This window comes from Benincasa hispida, chromosome 4 (assembly GCF_027475165.1).
Source record: "Benincasa hispida cultivar pf3 chromosome 4, pf3_genome.v1.1, whole genome shotgun sequence".
Classification (NCBI taxonomy): Eukaryota; Viridiplantae; Streptophyta; class Magnoliopsida; order Cucurbitales; family Cucurbitaceae; genus Benincasa; species Benincasa hispida.
Window position 1 is genome coordinate 26,999,396 of NC_143481.1, and position 19,411 is coordinate 27,018,806.

Below are 19,411 nucleotides of genomic sequence, written 5' to 3' on the forward strand. Positions count from 1 at the left end.
TTTCTTTTTCGAATAAATCATGCGATGTTTCGAAATTTAGTAAAGTCTTTTTGAAAGTTAAGCTTGCAGTCCTTAGGTCTTAGAAATATTTTAAGAAGAGACTTGAATAAAACTTAAGGAAATTTCGGTATATAGAATTTGAATGAAGTATCTTTGAGAAGTCTAGGAAAAGAACTTTGCGGTTGACTTGCTAAAGAAATCTAGCATTGTTTAAATTTGGGGATGGGATAACGAGTAGAAATGCACGTTATCATAGTACTAAGTTCTTAAACAATGTTGGATTACGTTGATGAAATATGTTAACTTGCATCCATTAAGCATCGTTTTCATGATATTGCGGTCGCATGCATTCATTGTATTAGAACTATTGATTTTTGTTTTTTTGTGCAGAATATGCGTTGACGCAATGCAAAGATTGCGATCATAGGAATTCATTGGTCGAGCGTAACTTCACCGCAAGGCTTTGCATTGATCGTGCTCGCAAACATTTGCCTAAGAAGGATCGGCGCAACATGGTGTGCGCATCTGGGTGAAAGGCCAATTAAGAGCGATGGGACAGAAAGCTGATGACAGTCGAATCCAAATTAAGTTGACAGCTGATAACGATCACAAAGTACATTTAGCTTTATCGGTGATACTTACTCGACACATCAGTCATGAATTAAAGTTGTTCCATCTGTACAATTAGGAGGGAAAATCCGATTTTCACCATGGATGCTCTATAAATACCAAGGGCATTCTTCAGAGAAGGGGTTAATCAGTTGATTAGTTCACACGTCTTTGTTCTTAGTATTTTAAGGCAGACACGAGGGAGAAAGTTGTGCCAGTAGATCGTTCCGGTAAGCTTGGGAGAGCGTCGGAAGCTCCAAGGATAGAGAGAGGGCCGATGCTACAGAAGTGGGAACATCTTTAGATCAGAATAGAGATTTCAGTGTAAAAAGCCTCGGTCAGCAAGGAATTGCTACCGGGCTCTCTACCTTTACTTTCCATTGTCATTTTGTACTCAACTCATTTATTATAATGGAATTTCCTTCTCTATATTTTTTCACTCTCTGTTATTCAGCATGAGTAGCTAAATTAGTTGAAAGGGTTGAGAAGCATTTAGCTAGCACAACTAGGGAATCTTCATTCTTTGCGATTATCTTGTTTATGTATGCTTCATTCGTCCATTAGAGATACTCGGGAGGGTATTCTAAGGACAGGATCTAGACTTGGGAAGGTCAGGTTAGAATCTAGACTCGGAAGAGCCAGATTAGAACACATAAACAAGAGATAGGCGCTTAGGAATGAGCACTATTTTTTATCAACGCATCGTATGCATCCTAGAGATAGGATATGATTGTATGCAATCACCTTGCTTTCATGCATTTTGCATCATGCCATAGAACAAGAGTAGAGACTTAGGGATGAGCTCTATGGATATTTTGCATTCAACACATGCGTCCTATATTTAGGAGCATCACATTTACATTGGAAAATGACTTGCTGTGCATGGTTGTAACATGGTAGCATAGTCTGACGCATTCCCAAGTAACGCTAGCTAAAGATCTTCTCAACCCGTTCATCGCATACTCATTGCATCTTTTAACGCAATTGTCTTTTCTCAACTCCGCCACATTTGTTTATTTCTTTTTCATCAACGCAACACAACAAACCCAACACTTTATTTATTTATCCGGTTACAGCAAAGTTCTCCATAAAAATTACCAACGCAAACTGTTTTCACAAGTCCCTATTCGACTCTAGACTTACCAGGAAACTCAGAGGAATTTACACTTGGATTCTGCTGGGGAAACTTAAGTGCACAACGCAATTTCATCAACGCATATCATCCATATTTCTACTTCATAAAAACAAGCATCAGTTATATCAAATAGATATAAAATATATCTAATGCGAGGGGAGTGCAACTATAGGCTATAGTGGATAGTCTTGTTAGTTAACGAATGTTGATTAACTAGGTTAAAGTGTTTGACCGGTTAGTCTCGGATCGTTGGAGCTCATGATCTGTAGGTCCATCAGGTCTCCTTGCTAGCTCACTACAGATAAAATTGAAGAACTAGGTGAAGTGAGAATTTGAAATGTTCAAATTCGGTCTTGGAAAATTATATTTTATATAAGATATAATTTACAATTATTTATTTATTTATTTATTTTTTTTGGAGAGTATATTTTATAAGATATTAAATAAACTATTAGCATGAATGCATTTTAAATTGATTAATGTGATTAATCAAAATTAGGTGTCAAAGACAATTTTATATGTGATATTAATTAATTTATTTTATTTAACTAAAATTGTTTTAATTAAATAATTTCTAAAATATGAAAAATGTATTTCATATTTTGTCAAAAAAAAAAAGATTTATTATAAATTTATTTTAATAAAAAATTAGTTAGTGGAAAAATCAAATTGTTGGATTTTTCCACTAAGTGGGTTATGTAGTGTTTCATGCAAAGCTTGACACCTAATTTTTCATGCTAATGGAGTTTGAGGTAGATGTCATGCAAGAAGAGTTTTTGCATGTGTTTTGATTTATAAATATATTTTTTTTCAAATGCTAAAAACTTATGTTTCCTTGATTTTTTACCATAATCTTCCACAAAACTCTTCTACTCTCAAAATTAATTAATGAAATTTCCTATCTTTCACTGAAAATTCAATCCCATAACCGTGTTCTTCAACTAGAGAATAGAGAGGATATTTCATTGGTGGTGTCGATTGCTCACAGAGAGGAAGATTCTTGTGGAAACTATAAAGGTTGTATTTCTAATCCTTTTGCACACTTAATCTTAGTTCTTTAATGTAATTAGAGTATTTTTGATCAATTGCTTCCACTGTGCATGCTGTTTTTATTCCAATAGTTTCACAGTAAGAGTTACTTATTTTTATGGGTAATATAGCAAAATCTATCAGTGATTGACTTCTATAGTGATAGAAGTCTATTAATAGCGATAGACTTCTATCATTAATAGACTCAGATAGTTGGATCTTAACTAATTTTTGTCTATAATTGTCATTTTTCTCAGTTTAATGCAATTAATGATGTTGAATTTCAAGTTATTGATGGAAGTAATCAATTTATGGTAAATTTAGATTCCAAATCATGTACTTGTCATGTTTGGGATCTTGATGAAATTCCATGTGCTCACGCACTTGCTGTTCTTCATGGGCGCAATATGAATACTTACTCTCTTTTTTCTAAGTATTTTTTGTCAAGTACCTTGATTCGTGTTATGTTGGTTCTGTTTGTCCAATTGGGAATCATGCTAATTGGAAGCCTACAGAGACTGACATGAATATATTACCTTAAGTTGTTAAGCATCCAGTAGGTCAACATCAAAAACAAAGAATATTATCAATTGACAAGCAAAAAAAGTTGGACAAAGTACAATCGTTGTCATCTTGTTGGTCACAACTGTAAAAGTGTAAATTTCCACCGTTTATACAATTATGTAACATTTACTATCGTTGTGCTTGTTATAGATGTAAATGTGTATGTGTCCACCATTTTTACAGTGATGTAGCTTTTTTTTTTAGTATCGATTTGATTGTTATATTGTTCATAAGAACGTAACATTCTGCTTGAGGAATATAGAACATTTTTTCCCATTTTTGTCAGTAGTATATATATTCAATTTGCTTCTGATATGTGAAGTAATATCACTTAGTTCTATCACTAATAGATTTCAAGACCCATTAACGAATACCACTTGTTTTAGTCCTTGGAACTTTTTCTCAATAGAAAGTAAAAAAAAAAAAAAAAAAAAAAAGCAACATATTTTTATAGGATAAAAACACAAAATCAAGTACATAGAAAGAAAGTAACAACAATTTCAAGTAATGTCGCTGTGATTTCTATCATTGATATTGGTCTATCACTGACATTGGCTTATCACTAACATTGATTTCAGCACCCATTACATAAGAACTGAAGGATCCTTGATGAGGAGATCCATGAGCAAAAGCGACGCACAATTCATAATATTATAAAGAAATATACATATGCATTTAATTATAAAATAATACAACGTGCATAAGAAATTACAAAAAATTAAATTGGGTTTCATAAATCCTTACCTTTTGAAGACATTCTTCAAAATGAAATCCCAAAACCAAAATAGGGTATGACCACGAGATGGCCTCAATATTCTCTGATTAAAATCCAGGAGTTTGTGGTGCTCTGGTGCATTTTGTGAGGGAAGGGAATTTGAGAGAGGAAGAGATTAGCAGCAGGGAAAAACTTTAGAGAATACTACTGAGAGAACCCTCTGTATTTTTGTTTAGGAAGAAGATGAAAGCCCTTTAGAATAGTTTTTTCCACTTACGTAAAGTGGAGAGAAAAGAGGACGGGGGGAGGGGTAATCTATAGTTTTAATATTGTATCATATACAATATAACTTTAGCTTCTTTTCTCTCACTAATGACACTTAATATAAATCAAATTTATATTAAAGTTAACAATATGAATCCAATTCATAGATTCGAATTATATTCAAATATTTATTTCCTCTCATAAATAGTTAATATTATAATGTATCAAATATATTATAATAATTATATCACATATAATTAAATTTTAATTAATTATATCATAAATAATTAATTTGAACAATTCAAAATAATCCAAAAACGGATTCTCATTTATTCCCGTTGAGTTATCGAGTGGACCTTATGGACCTTTAGCTTGAAGCTCCAATGGTATGTGAATAATTAATTAAACTCTTTAATTAAATTATTCATCATCCGTTAACTGTCGGACACTCCACTAAAGACCGACAGTTGCACTTTTTGCACTACAGAAATATTTTTATGTTCATTGGATATAACTAATCAACAGTACGATGACCTTTCACAAATTGCTCGTAAGTACAGTTAAGCCAAAATTACTGTTTTGCCCCTTTAGTTACATCTAACTCCTTAAGTACTACCGATCCCTCTAATGAACCATAAATCATAGTCCAACTATGATCAAACCCCTCTCGGGCCAGGAGAGAGTGTGGCGCCACATTGTTCAAGCCTCGGAATTAGCCCTTAAGGGAGCAATTTATTTACTTACTCCGACATTGGGAAAGGAGTGAATTCTTTCTTGTGTAGTTGTGTTCCCAACTCCCTAATTAGACGAATCCTCAAAATGATAGGCTTGTTGAGTCGGCAGTCTGACCATTCTCACCCATACAAATCAAGGACTTCCTTCATAGGCAGGAGTTCACAACTCACTCAAGATTCAGGTTATGTTACCTATGATCATTTTGGTAAAATGTAAGTCTCTATTATGAACGACAATATATAATGAGACTAAACATTTCATGGTCCGATCTTATACAAACTCCTTTGTATAGATTATCCCTGCCCACATATCTTCACATGAATGATCAGGATCAGATCATTTGTAGCATTTTACAATAATTGTAACATCTATTAAGCAGACCATACTCATAGTGTCACAAGAATAAGGTTGCCATCTATTACAGACTATTTAAGTTATCATTAAACATGATTCACCCATATGTTTATACATACATGTTTAAGCTACAAGATAAGCTAGAATGTAAGTTTATTAGTTTGTGGTTAATGCAACTAATTTTGAAATAAAACATAACATATTTTATTACATAAATAAAATGTTTATACATTAAAATTACAAACTATGAGACCCTATGAATTTAGGACATTAACCCCAACAATAACAAAGTCCTTAGAACTTTAAAATAGAAAGAACAAAAGGGACATAATTTGTAATGATTCAACTAACGATCCAATATTTTCTATATTTATATGACAAAAGCAACTACATACGAAGTTAATGTCATTATGAAGTCTATCATAGATCTTTTCTATCACTGATAATATTGTATCCACAAAAACTAAGGTACTATAATAGTCATAATATCAAGGTAATGCAATATCCAAAAAACTAAGTCACAACTACATTATTACATCTGGGAGATTTATAAGTCAGAATTAGAGGCACATTCCTTGATTCTAGGAGAATGTCTTGTTTGTTTTGGAGAAGTTTTCTTCTGGTCTTTTGCATTCTTCTATTCTCTTGCAATCTTTTGGTCATTAGCAATCTCCAACATCTTCTTTGAAGGTTTAGGTTGTCTCTTCGGTCTAAAATTTTCAGCATTCATTCTTGTATTTGCCTTTTCTTGAATAACTTGAAATGTCAATACTCACTTATAAATTTATAAATATATATTGGTTATATAAGTCGTAAAACAATATAGGAAATGTGAAAATTGTTATACCTTCACTTTTTTTGCTCTATTATGAAAAAAATTATAGAAGCTATCAATATACCTTTTCCATGATATAGTCTATCATTAAAAGAAAAATTAAAAGAACTAGATGCTATTAATGTTGGACTCCAATCAACAATGACAATATTCTATTAGTGATAGAAACCTATCACTGATAGACTTTAATGACCAACACATTTGAAGTCTAAAAAAGTACACTAACAATAACCTACTATTGAACTAGATGAGTACCTCTTTTTCCTCGGCAGTAATAGTTTCTTCTTCTATTTCCTGTTCTTTATCACGATTTTCTTTAAGCTTCTATAGATATTTGTATATCAGTAAAAGAAATGAAAATTTTGTCAATAAACTATATGTACTTTATATAGTCTATCATTGGAAACAATGTAAAGTAAAGGAATATGAGGCTTTAATACTTTTATCTCTTTCTCCTGCATAAGTAGTTACATATTCAACTACTTTATCAATATTAGCATCAGCATCAACATTAACATCTATCATTTCTAGACTCAATGATGGAAGATGATTCTTTTCCAAGGACTCTTTAGATTGTCTCTCATTTTTACATTTGTATGGGACCTCTCTGGTTTACAATTTCCATTAGAGAAAGTAAAAAACTGAGATTCTTTGGTCCCTTTTTAAGATCTTCAAAATCTTCTTTGTGTTTCCTTTTTAAATCTTCAATATCTTCTTGTAAAAAATATATTCTTTCTCCAATCATTTTATCTTTTTTTTTTTCGCAACATATTCTCCTTCCTCCAATCTTTTCTTCTCCATCTCCAGAAAGTTTTTGAATTACTCTGATGACATTTCTTCTTCTGATGCAACGATAGAAACTATAGAGAATTGAAAACATAATATTTAATTAGTACTTTGTGCACGATACCTTATTTTTATGAGATTTAAAATACTCACATAATTATAGGTAGAAGTTATCAATGACATAGTTCAATGAGATCGTATCAGTGATATGGGTCTATCACTGATAGACTCCATTATTGATAGACGAATATCATTGATGTGGTATATCTATATATAGTATATGTTGTAATATTGGTCTATCATTGATAAACTATATCACTAATAGACTCATTCCCTACAGTTATTTAAGTGTTTCAATAGATATACTTCTATCACTAATATTTGTCTATCACTGATATACCAATATCATTGATAGACTTGTATCATAATTAATGATGGAAAAATTAGAAACTTACATTTTGTTCTGAGAAGACGTCATTAAGATCTTGCCATTCTGGCTATTTTTTTTTTATTCCCAATTTAAGATTCTAGGAAAATCATTTCCTATTCTTTTTGCGAACACCTCAGAAATTTTAGGAAGTATTTCATATGACGAATAAGCTAAAACTATGGGGAAGCCTTGCAGTTAGACTATTGATTTTGATTTAGTCTTAATAGATTTCTTAAAGAACTCTACTATAAGACTATAAGACACTTTTCCCCATGGATAATTCCTAAACTTCTCCTCATCATTCGACATCTTAACATGCTTCCAATCCCCCATAATTATGAGGTTGTTTTGGAATCAACAAGTTTTTCATTAAATAAAGATTGACAAGTTTTGCTACTTTTCTTTCATCACTACAATTATTACTAAAATAGTTAAATGCACTCTTAAGATTTTCTCTAGTGATGCTAATATCATTTAAAAAAAGTGCTTGTCTAATCTCTAAATCATTTTCTTCAGTTTCATCTAAAACATCCTCAACAGAGTATTCATCACAATTTAATCCTGTAATCAAACAAAAATCCCCCAGCCCAAACTCTACAATGTTACCTTCAATGTTGAAAAGAAGAACATTGTTATCAACAGAGATACATTGTCTTCTAATCAAATATGCTAGAAGTTGTAAAGAGAAGAACATTATTATCAACAAAGATATATTTGAAGGAAATCTAAACATAGAGATCCAGTGAGCGGAAGCAGATTGTTCCAAATCCCATTGAGAAATAACATAAACAATTACAGTCTAAACGAAAACGATTTTGCATATAGTATAAATTATAGCATGCTTTTTATAAATGATGAACAAGGGATAGAATATGCAAACCTTTGAAGAACTTTTTCTTCAAGTATCCCTCGATCAATCTCCATTTCATCCAAAGAAGTACTCGAACACAACAATCAGTACAACCAACAACAGGAGCTAAAGAATCCTCGATCACTATTAAGTCCAACTCGATCCTCGAACCTCGAACAGAACTAGAACACCACCACAAGAGTTACCTTGGTATTCTCGGTGTGAGAATCCAGGAGTTGTGGGCCCTGTATGACTTTGGATAGAGGAATGAAGGAGGTAAATGATCGAGTAAGTGGGAGATCGATGAAGTCTATCGTATAAACTAGATATTCGATCGTTTAGTAAGAAGAAGCCTGTCGGACTTTACTACTCGATCGTGTAGCAACGAGTAACGAGTAACTATTGTATAGTAAACTCGAAACTCGATCGTTTAGTTTCTATATACTATCGTTTAGTAAAACGCTTTTACTCCATAGCTTTTTTGTGAGATCAATCCGAATGAATTATCAATCTGATTTTTGGAAAACCAAATTCCTTTTATCTCATAGTTACCATGATCGTTTTAAAAACCTCCCACTCAATTTGATTTTTAAAGAAAAAGGATAATTATCATATAATTAATATATTATAAATAAATATGATAACCAACTTATCATATTATATTTATAACCTATATTTTTAATATTTCATGATATGAAACATATAAATCATATTATATTTATCCCTCCAATTAATGTATCTAATACATCATATCAATTATATCACATATAATTTAATTAATTTAATTATATCACTTCAAACTAACCCAAAATTTGATTCTCAACTTGAACCCATTGGGCTACCAAAGGGACCTTATGGACCTGTAGCTTGAAGCTCTAAAATAATTGATTAAACTCTTTAATCATGAGATCTACCATCCGTTAACTGTTGGTCACTCCACTAAAGACCGACAGTTGCACTCTTCACAGTACAGATATATTTTTGTGTCCATTGGATATAACTAGTCAATAGTGCAATGGTTCTTCACAAATTTCTCATAAGTACAATTGGGCCAATTTACCGTTTTCTCCTGTAGTTACATCTAACTCCTTAAGTACCACTGATTCCTCTAATGAACAATAAGTCATAGTCCTACTATGACGAAGTCCTCTCTTCCCAAAAGCTCGGAATCAGCCTTTAAGGGAGCAATTTATCTACTTACCTCTACTTCAGGGAATGAGTGAATTCCGTCTTATGTAGCTGAGTTCCCAGCTCTCCAATCAGACAAATCCCAAAATGGTAGGCTTGTTGAGTTGGCAACCACTCTCACCCATACAAATCAAAGGATCGCCCTTATAAGTAGGAGTTCCCAACTCACTCAAGATTAAGGTCATGTCACCTATGATTATCCTAGTGAAATGTAAATCTCAATTATGAACGGCGTTATATCAAGAGACTAATCATATTGTGGTCCGATCTCATACAAACTCTTTGTATAGGATACCCACACTCGCATGTCTTCATATGAATTGTCAGGATCATACCATTTGTAGCACTTTACAACACTTGTAATATCTAAAAAGCGGGTCGTATCCGTAGTGTAACCAGGATAAGGTATTCCCCCTTTATCCTTATACTACATACCATTTATGTTATTACTTAAGGCATGATCCATTTATATGTCTCCACATACATGCTTAAGTTACATAAAATAATCATGAATCTTAGTTTATTAAATTGAGTAAATGTTTATATAAAATAACATTTATTTTATTAATAACAATATGTTCACAAAGTGTTTACAAACTACGAGACTACCGGAGAATTAGGACACGAATCCCAACAACATTGTCTTCTAATCAAATATGCTAGAAATTGTAAAGGTACTTTGGATATTTTTAAATCTAGAAAACGCCCCAACGATCCTTCCTTAAACAAAGATAGACAACTAGAATCTAAGCCCTTAATGATATGGTCTATCACTCACAACTTGACTTAAACTAACTTTCAAAGTGGAATTCCAACTTTCTTTATGAATTTTTCATTGCTTTTCATAATTGCCTTTCACTTATCAATCTATTAAAATAGTAATAAACACTACAGTCAACAAACTAAACACTTCAAGTTTATAAGTGATAGAACTTATAACTAATAGACTTGAAGTAGTGAAGTTAATCAGTGATAAGCTTATCGTTGATACGTTTTTTTCATTGATAGACTTGAAATGGTGAAGTCTATCACTGATAGACGTCACCACTTCAAGTCTATTAGTGATAGAAACTTATCACCGATAAAACTCTAATCAATAAATCCAACATTCTTCAAGTCTATTGGTGATAGAACATATCATAACAGACTGTAATAAAATAATAATAATAATAAATAATAGTGAAATTATGTATTTACTTACATTGCATGAAAATAAGTTCAACATCCATAAAGTATATCAGTGATAGAAACTTATCAATGATAGACTTTAATAAAAAATAAAAAAAAAATAAAAAAAGTGAAATTGTGCATTTACTTACATTTCATGAAAAACAAAAAAAATAAATGGTTCAACATTCTTCAAGCCTATGGAAGTTTAAAGTACCCTAATCAAAAGACAAAAGACAAATATATTTCTATCACAATTTCAAGCCTATTCAAGTTTAAAATACCCCAAGATTATTGATGTTTAAGCTTATTGGAAAACAAAAAACAAAAAACAATTAGACTCTATTACCGATAGATCCCAATAAAAAAACGAAAAATAAAAAACAAATAGATTCCTATCTAACACTCTTCAAGCCTATTGAAGTTTAAAATGCCCCAATAAAAAAAAAAAAAAAAAAAAAAAGGACAGATAGATTTCTATCATATATTTCAAGCCTACTTGAAGTTTAAGATACTCCAAGCCAATTGCAGTAGATTTCTATCACTTATAGTGCCCAATCAACCTACACATAAACCTCTACAAATAATCAAATTGAAATAATAAGCAAAGAGAAGCAATAAGTTCCATAAACTTATGCTACACTTCCAAAATCTACAAAACAGGGGAAGAAATAATAAGCAGGATTACACACTAGAGCTCACTAAACCAAAAGAGGTTGGCAAACGATCATTGACAAGTGCTCTTGAAGAATATCGTCGTCGATGACGGATGTTAAACGAAGACGTTAGGATTTTTCGATTGGCAGATGTTAAGGTTTTGGCAAATGTTGGAAACGAAGATCGACATTTAAAGAAGATCGATGTGGTTATGGTTTTTTTCGAACAAAAAAAAGGAAAAAATTAAACGATTGTCGATCGATTGGCTAGGGATTTCTATCACTAAACGATGAATCGATGATAGAATGGATGGATGCGAATCGTCGATGGATGTAAAGGTGAATTGTCGATCGATTTTGGAACAGTGAATCTGAATAGTCAATGATGTAGTTCGATTGTGGAATCAAATTTTGGGTTATTAGATTTCGATAGGCTTTAAAATATTTTTTTTTCCATGGAATGAACTCAAATTTGATTGTATTTGTTATATTTTTTGGTTATTCCTATATTACAATTAGTTTGGGCCAAAAGGTTGTATTTGCAAATAGCCCTATTTATTAGGTTATATGTATAAAAAGCCATAACTTAATTTAACTTTTTCATTTTTTTTTTTTTCTGTCGGTCAATTTACTTAGTTCGAAGATTTAAGATTATTTTTAAATATAAAAAATTAAAATGTTTGTAACAACTTAGCACCAAATAAAAATTAAAACTCAAAATTAAAACTCAAACTTTATGATTTTTTTTTTCCTCAAATGTAATTTGATAAAAAAAAAAAAAATAAATTTAAGACTAAAATACTAGTTAATTTCAATCTAAAGTTAGCATGTTATCATGTTATGATAAAAGAAATCGATAATTATCAAATTAGATAAAGTAAAAAAAAGTATACGAAGATTTACATCATGAAATTTTATAAGAACCTAGTAAAATCAAAATACCAAATTATTAAAAAAATAATAAATTAAATAAAATTATAAATTTAGTCATATCTCTATTCATTTTTTTTTTTTAAAAAAACAAATATTCTTTTAGATTTTTTTAGTTCATTTTAAACTTTAACTATATTAAGATAATTAAGATGACAAGTTTAAACTAATCTAAAATCTAACTCTTAATTACTTAAAATATATATATATATATTACAAACTAAATATTTATAAATCTATACTTCACTTCTAGGTTTCCTAAGCTGCACTCCAAACACATTTTCTTAAATTTAGGTTACTTAAACCTCCTAGCCTAATCCACGCTTAACATTCTCATACCTAAGATTCCAAATCTATGCACCAAACGTCCATAGATATAAATGGATCTCTTCCCAAGAATAAAAAATAATAATAATATCACAAAGGCAGAAAACTGCAGATTTTAACAGGGGACAGATGAAATTAAGGGGTAGAAAGTAGATAATAAAACTTAAGCATCAACATTCATCCATCATCTCAATATATAGACAACAATTACAATTTAAAAAATTGATGGTTCAATTTCTCACCTGTTGGACTCAACCAGAAAAAATCATGATATAGCACAAACTTCCTGTGTCACAATCAATTAAATATGAACAATGTTCAACTATTCTAATCCAGAACAGACAACAAAGAAAAATCATTAGGCATCACAGACAGGGTTTTCATGGATGGGTAGATGCCAATTTTTACTTTATAATTAAATTTCTTCTTCCTCCCTAAATTATGATGAGCAAGAAGTTGGATTACATAGATATGTTTAATAATAAAGAATTACACAAAAATCTAACAAATTACACTATTTCTAATGCCCATCTGGCTTTGCTTAATCAATGAGTGATGAGAAATGGAATACAAATAGCTATATCTTAAAGTATCATCTACAGACCTGATCATCTATCATTTTTTATGCTTGTTCATCATTGAGCCCACAAAGCCTTTGGCAGATTCCTCATGAGCTATAAAGCCAATATTTCATTCCTCCTCGCAGGCTAAAGAAAAAGTTCCCACCCTGTCCTCGATAATTCTTCACAGAAAATCAATAGTTGATGGCCCCATTCAGAAGAACTTTTCTCCTTTTCAACAAATGAAGTGATTGTCCGAACCTGTTCGAGGTGTCGGGCAATTCAGGATCAGGATGAAGTTGAACTTGATCATCCATTGAAAAGGATGCAGCTTCTTCCAAAGTTATACACTGCATAAAAATGGTGGTTTGATCGTTACATAACCATGGAGTTGGAACGACGATGATCCATTGCACCATTGCTGAATTTCCCGCTAGTCTGCCTAACTTTAAGGCTACTGTACCTGAGTGGCTTTGGCTGAAAGAGAGACAGTAACATTTTCTCCAGATTCTGCACAGTGTATTTCGCATACTTACTGGAACTCGCATCTTGCTCGACCAATGGGCCATAATTCTGCATGTAACTACGATAGACGGGCACGATGGTTTGAACTATAAGTTGACATGTCTTCTCCCTCAATTCTTTGTCAATCATAACCCAGTTTGACTGCTTCTTATACATGTCTTCGAAAGCTTCATTGAATGTCTTTAGACGTTTCTTGACGAGATCACGGGCAGTAGCTCGGCCACCTGAGAACATAATCAAACCCTCCCTGCTTAAATGGCTAGGAAGTTTACTCCAGCTATCCCTCAAGAAAACTGCAGCATAGTAATCCTTGTATTGTTCATGTTCCTTTAGTTTATCTCCCATTAGTTCACCGACTTTCGTTCCTTTGAGGTGCTTATATAGATGCCAATGATTGTTCATAGCGAAAAAGTTTGACAAGGTAGAATCATCATAAGCCTTTATCCAAGTGTCAAGATTCTGCTCAATGGCTTTAACTAGGTTCGTTACCTCACTGACAAGAAGACCCTCTTGGAACTTTTCTTTCTTCCAACTCCGGTGAATGACGAGGGCCTGGGTCAGGATCGGCCGATAATCATCACTAAGCAGTTTATTACTGTAATCAATAATGAAGCTAACCAACCTTGGAACTGCCCCATCTAAAGGTGGAGAGTTTTGCCTCTGGAGCTCCACCTGAACTAGAAGTTCCCAGAAAATCTCAGCTGCACCATCGATAACCCTCTTAATGAGATCCCTAGTCAAATTTTGAATTTCCAAACAGGCCGCCCCGCCAAAAAGCCTATTAAAGTCTAGTCTGAGTTTGTTCAAGGATGCAAATATATCTAACAACTTCAATAGCTTAATAGGATCATTCTTGCTTTCTGTTACAGTTTTACCAAATTGAAGAAACGCAAGAATACCTGCTTGAGTTGCTATTTTTGCAAAACAACCCATCCAAACATCCAATCCAATCCTCTCAAAAACGTCATTACAAAGCTTGAACTCGGCCTCAAATAAGTGTTTTACTGCAAACTCCAAATGCTTTCCCCATTTTGCAATGTACCCCTCAATGCTCTGCACATCATTGAACTCAGAAACAGATATCTCCAAGTAATCCAAATCAAGAGCCTGCAAACTAGCCCTAACATTAGAACTACGAACTTCAACATAAATCGATATGCATCTCTCGAGTCGTTTGTTAGCGATCAATCTCCCAAGAATTGCTTGCAATTTCTGAATGACAGTCACAGGCAATGGAGATGGAGCAATGCAAGCTTGTTCACCGAGAGATGCCGAAGAAGACATGGGAAGAGGTACACTGTGCTCTGTCAAAAGCCGCCTAAACTCGTCCTCAAGTTTATCTAAAGCAGCATTCAAGAGCCCCCCATCAAGCCGAGTCCTCCCCTCATCACTCTGCAAATCCCTAAGATTTTTCAACGAATTCTTCAAACTCGCTAGATATTTCTCATCAGCAACAATATTATCTTCCAAATACTCAACAATGTCCTCCAACCACTGGATTGCCAACCCACAGTTATCTCCCAGAAACCTCAATGCCTCTTCCATACGTTTCAACACCGACAAATATCCAGGGAGATCATTCCGCGGGTCCGACAACAGAGACTTTTCAAGGCCATGAACAGCATCAAAAACCTTAAGCACCGCCGCCGCAGGGCCAACAGCCCGATTAATATGGCCACCGACGGCGACAAGGGCTTCCTTATCAGCACGAATAGGCCGAACGGCCGCTTCTAAAGTCGGCAATCTTTGCCTAATCTCCTCCAATCTCGGTCCAGCTTTCTGCAACGCAAACCCTAAAACCCTAGATTTCTCTAAACTAGCCTTCAAGGACCTAGTAGCAGACACCAAATTCTCAATATTCTTCTTCCCTTTCCCATCAACCGACACCGGTGCCGTCATTTTCGACACAAACCCTAACACACAGACCCCCAACAATCAAGATTTATAGAATCAAAACGTAAAATCAAGAGAAAGAAAATACGGTGGGAAACAAGAAACAGCAAATGAAACGAAGATTTTTTGTAATTTTCTGGGAATCGGAAGGGAAATTTCCCTGGGAATCATCGAAATGGGAGAAAATCCAAAATCAAATAGAATAAGTACAAGAAGTAAAGCTCAAACCACTAGCTCGTTGGCCCAAGATGAAGAAACCCCAATCAGTAAAAAAAAAAGGAAAAACAGTGACAAACAAACAGGAAAAGAGATAATGGAGAACAGAAACAACATCTGAAGAAAACACTCACATGGAGAAAAGGAAGAAATCAGGGAAAATGGGGAGATGAGTTGACTCGGTGCGATGAATCGGAAGAAGGGTAATTCAGCAATGGAGGTCTGAGATTCGGAATCGTAGTTTGAGGATTCAATAAGAGAGAGTGAAGATGAAAGGCACACTTTTTGAGACTTTCAACCAAGCAAAAAATGGTAAAGTGCATGACAGTGAAGCAAAAACAAATACCATTTTCCTCTTTATTATTCCTTGTGGTATGATTTTGTTTTTTCTTTCTTTATATTCTTATATTATTGGTACAAGATATTTTTAAATTTAGGCTTTTTTTTTAAATGAATTGTTAAGGAAATTCGAGATGTTAGACTTTATAGATTGTTGATTAAAGAAAGGTGTATAGAAAGTACTCTTCGACTTAAATTACAAATAAAATTTGAGATTTAGAATAACCTTTCCATGACTTAAAATGAAAATTAAACTATTTTCAGGTCAAAATACTATATTTGGTCCTAATTTCTTAAATATTTATGAAAAGTTAAAAAATAATCTTACAATTTTTGAAAGAATATAAATATTTATGAAACAGACGGTAAAGTTTAAAGATGTTTTTAAAATCTAACTAGAAAAAAAAATTAGGTATATATTAAATTTCTTTAACATAAAAAAAAAACATGTTATTCTCAACATTCAATGTTATGTCAAAGTATTAAATAGGTTCTTCGATTCTCCCTTTTATATTCATCATTTAATTCATTTTTATGACTCTTTTTTAAAAAAAAAAAAAAAAAAATTAATCACTCTTCTAAATTTGACTTATTAAACATAACTTTGAATGTTATTACACCAAATTTATATTTTAATTTTTACTTTTCTCTTTGCAAACGTAATCAATTTAATGGCTAAAACATGAAATGTTGAAATTTTCCTAATCGTATTTGTGATACAATGTTCTAAAAAAACATATTATTTATAACCAACTCCATTTTATTCTTCAATTAAATAAATAAATAACTTGACATTCCACCTATTTTGTGGGATGTCTATTTTTTGTTTTGTTTTACACCTTTTGAAATATTACCTAAATATATTTTTAATGAAAAAAAATAATGATTTTAAATGGTAAAATTGTTAAAAATATTTTAAAATATAACAAAATATCATTATATAAATTATGATAGATACTAATAGATATCTACCAATATCAATATCTATTACGGATATATTTTATAAATAAAATCGACTCATTTTTTTATATTTAAAAAAAAACCTTTGGAAAGCTATATTTATTTTAATGATATCGATATATATTTTGAAAATAATTCAATTATATAAGGTTTGATCCCAACCTAATTCTTATAAAAAAGAAGAAAAACCCAATAAAAAAATTAAATTTGGTAATTCTTGTTTTGTTTTTTCAATTCTGAAAATATAAATTTGGTAATTGTTTTTTCCTCTCTCTCTTTTTTTTTTTTTTTTGAGTGTGTAGCACTTTGTCGGTGAGATTGGACACTAGTTTAGTTGATGTAATCGGGTGTGAACACTTACTTCTAAAGCTTAATTTCCAGTTATTTATCAGTTAATATTTATGTGATATATTAATTCATTAATGGACAATTTTTAATTTAATTCTCAAATGTATTAATTAAATTCAAAAGTTTAATATTAATTATTAATGAAAATTTTACTTTATGATTATTTTTGGAAAAATTGAAATGGGAAAGAAGGTGAAGGCTCCATCCAGTGGGACCCATAGAAATCAAAAAGAAAAAGAAGGAAAGGAATTTATTCTGAGGCACATGGAAACCGTATTTTCTTTATTCTTCCACTCATTTTCATTAGCATGCCATGGCCCAACTACTTCACCCAGTCCTCACTTATTTAAACATTTTAGTCCCTAAATATTAATAAAAATAACAATTTAGTCCTTGAACTTTGATTTATAACGATTTAATTCTTATACTTTCAACTTTTTAATAATTTAGTCTCTAAACTTTATTATGTAACAATTTAGTTCTTGTACTTTGAAAATTTATAACGATTTAGTCTTCATCGTAAAAATTAGTGTTAATATTTAATAATTTTCTTTTCATAAATAAGTCAATAAAAAAAATTAGAGATTCGATATTTTTGTATAATGCAAAGTCTATATCATAAAATAATAAAGCTTGACATCTAATTTTGAGGACTTTTTTTACGTTAAGGACTGATTGTTAAAAGTTAAAAGTACAAAGGCTAAATTGTTACATACTAAAATTCAGGGATTAAATTGTTACAAACTAAAGTTTATGGAATAAATTGTTACTTTTCTGAAAAGGGACCCTAATTATTTTTTAACACATATATAAATAAAAGGTAATATTCAAAAAAAGGTTTTGTTTTTTTTTTTTTTTTAAAAAAGGCATGATTCTCTAAATAATTCCAAATTTAATATAAAAACATTTCTTATAGTCATTTAAGAAAAACACTTTCTTAAAAAAGGGTTTAACTATAATTGAAAAAAGAATCAGAAAATGATATTATAACAAATGTTATTCAAATTATACCATACTAATTCATGAATATTTTTCACTGCATGATCTGTCCAATTTCAAATTTGATAAAGTATACAAAATGATAATATAAATAACAAAAAGAATCATTGATTATAAACACAAGTTTTTTTTTTCCTTGAGTTTAACCATGGAAATGGTTGAATTATTAACTTTTTGAAATGATAATTAGTATTATCTATTAAATTGTAATTGGTTTAATATAAATTTTAAGTAGTTAAAAAATATTTAATTATAGGGAACATTTTTGTTTTTGACGTAGGGGAATCAAACCTTTGATTTCGAAATTGATATTATAGCTATATCAGTTGAGCTATATTATTTTTAGCAATTATAACAATATAAATGTTGTTCAACGGGAATTGACATCTTTCTTTTTGAAGTAAGAGGTTTAAATCTTCATACCTCATATTCTCACATTTGTTGTACTAAAAGCATACATTTTTTTTATAATCAGAAACGAAATTTAAAAGAAGAATGGTAGCGATAAACAAGTCTAGTAAAAATATGGTCACCATCTGATTTTTAGGAACTTTATAAAAGCATGATGAAAATTTGTTGGGAATATAATGGTTTGAATGTAATCGATAAAAGATCAAAGTAGAGACATGAAATCATGCTACCAATATGTTTAAACTCAAAAAGGTTAACTCTCAAGTGCATCACATGAACAATTAGTGCAACATAATTAAATAATTCAAGATTTTTGGCTTTTGTTAAACAACTATTAACATAAACTAATGAGAGAATCCTTCAAAAATAATATAATATTATTGAAAAGTTAATAGACATCATGCCATTTGGTACAAAAATATAATATAATAACAAATCTCAATTCATAAATTTATAAATGAAGACAATATTACTGTTTTTTTCAAAAACAAAAAAACAATATTACTATTAAAGTCAATTTCCATGGAGTGTATAAATCAAGTTAAGTATCTATAAATTTATAAACAGGTACAATATTATTCACTAT

General features: G+C 31.3%; 1 protein-coding gene and 1 pseudogene across 1 annotated transcript; both read right to left on the minus strand.

The window, feature by feature from the left end:
- Positions 1–7,534: 7,534 nt before the first annotated feature.
- Positions 7,535–10,723, minus strand: LOC150036606 (uncharacterized; annotated as a pseudogene).
- Positions 10,724–12,951: 2,228 nt separating this feature from the next.
- On the minus strand, positions 12,952–16,137 carry EXO70G1 (exocyst subunit exo70 family protein G1). Its single transcript, XM_039029054.2, has 2 exons — positions 15,903–16,137; positions 12,952–15,572 (listed from the first exon to the last, which is right to left on the minus strand). Exon 2 carries the CDS (start codon positions 15,556–15,558, stop codon positions 13,510–13,512), a length of 2,049 nt encoding a protein of 682 aa, XP_038884982.1. The 5' UTR covers positions 15,559–15,572; positions 15,903–16,137; the 3' UTR covers positions 12,952–13,509.
- Between the last annotated feature and the right edge of the window lie 3,274 nt (positions 16,138–19,411).

What these genes read in the sequence shown, in the direction of transcription:
- EXO70G1 (XM_039029054.2), bottom strand. Translation starts at nt 15,558, where the DNA reads ATGACGGCACCGGTGTCGGTTGATGGGAAAGGGAAGAAGAATATTGAG.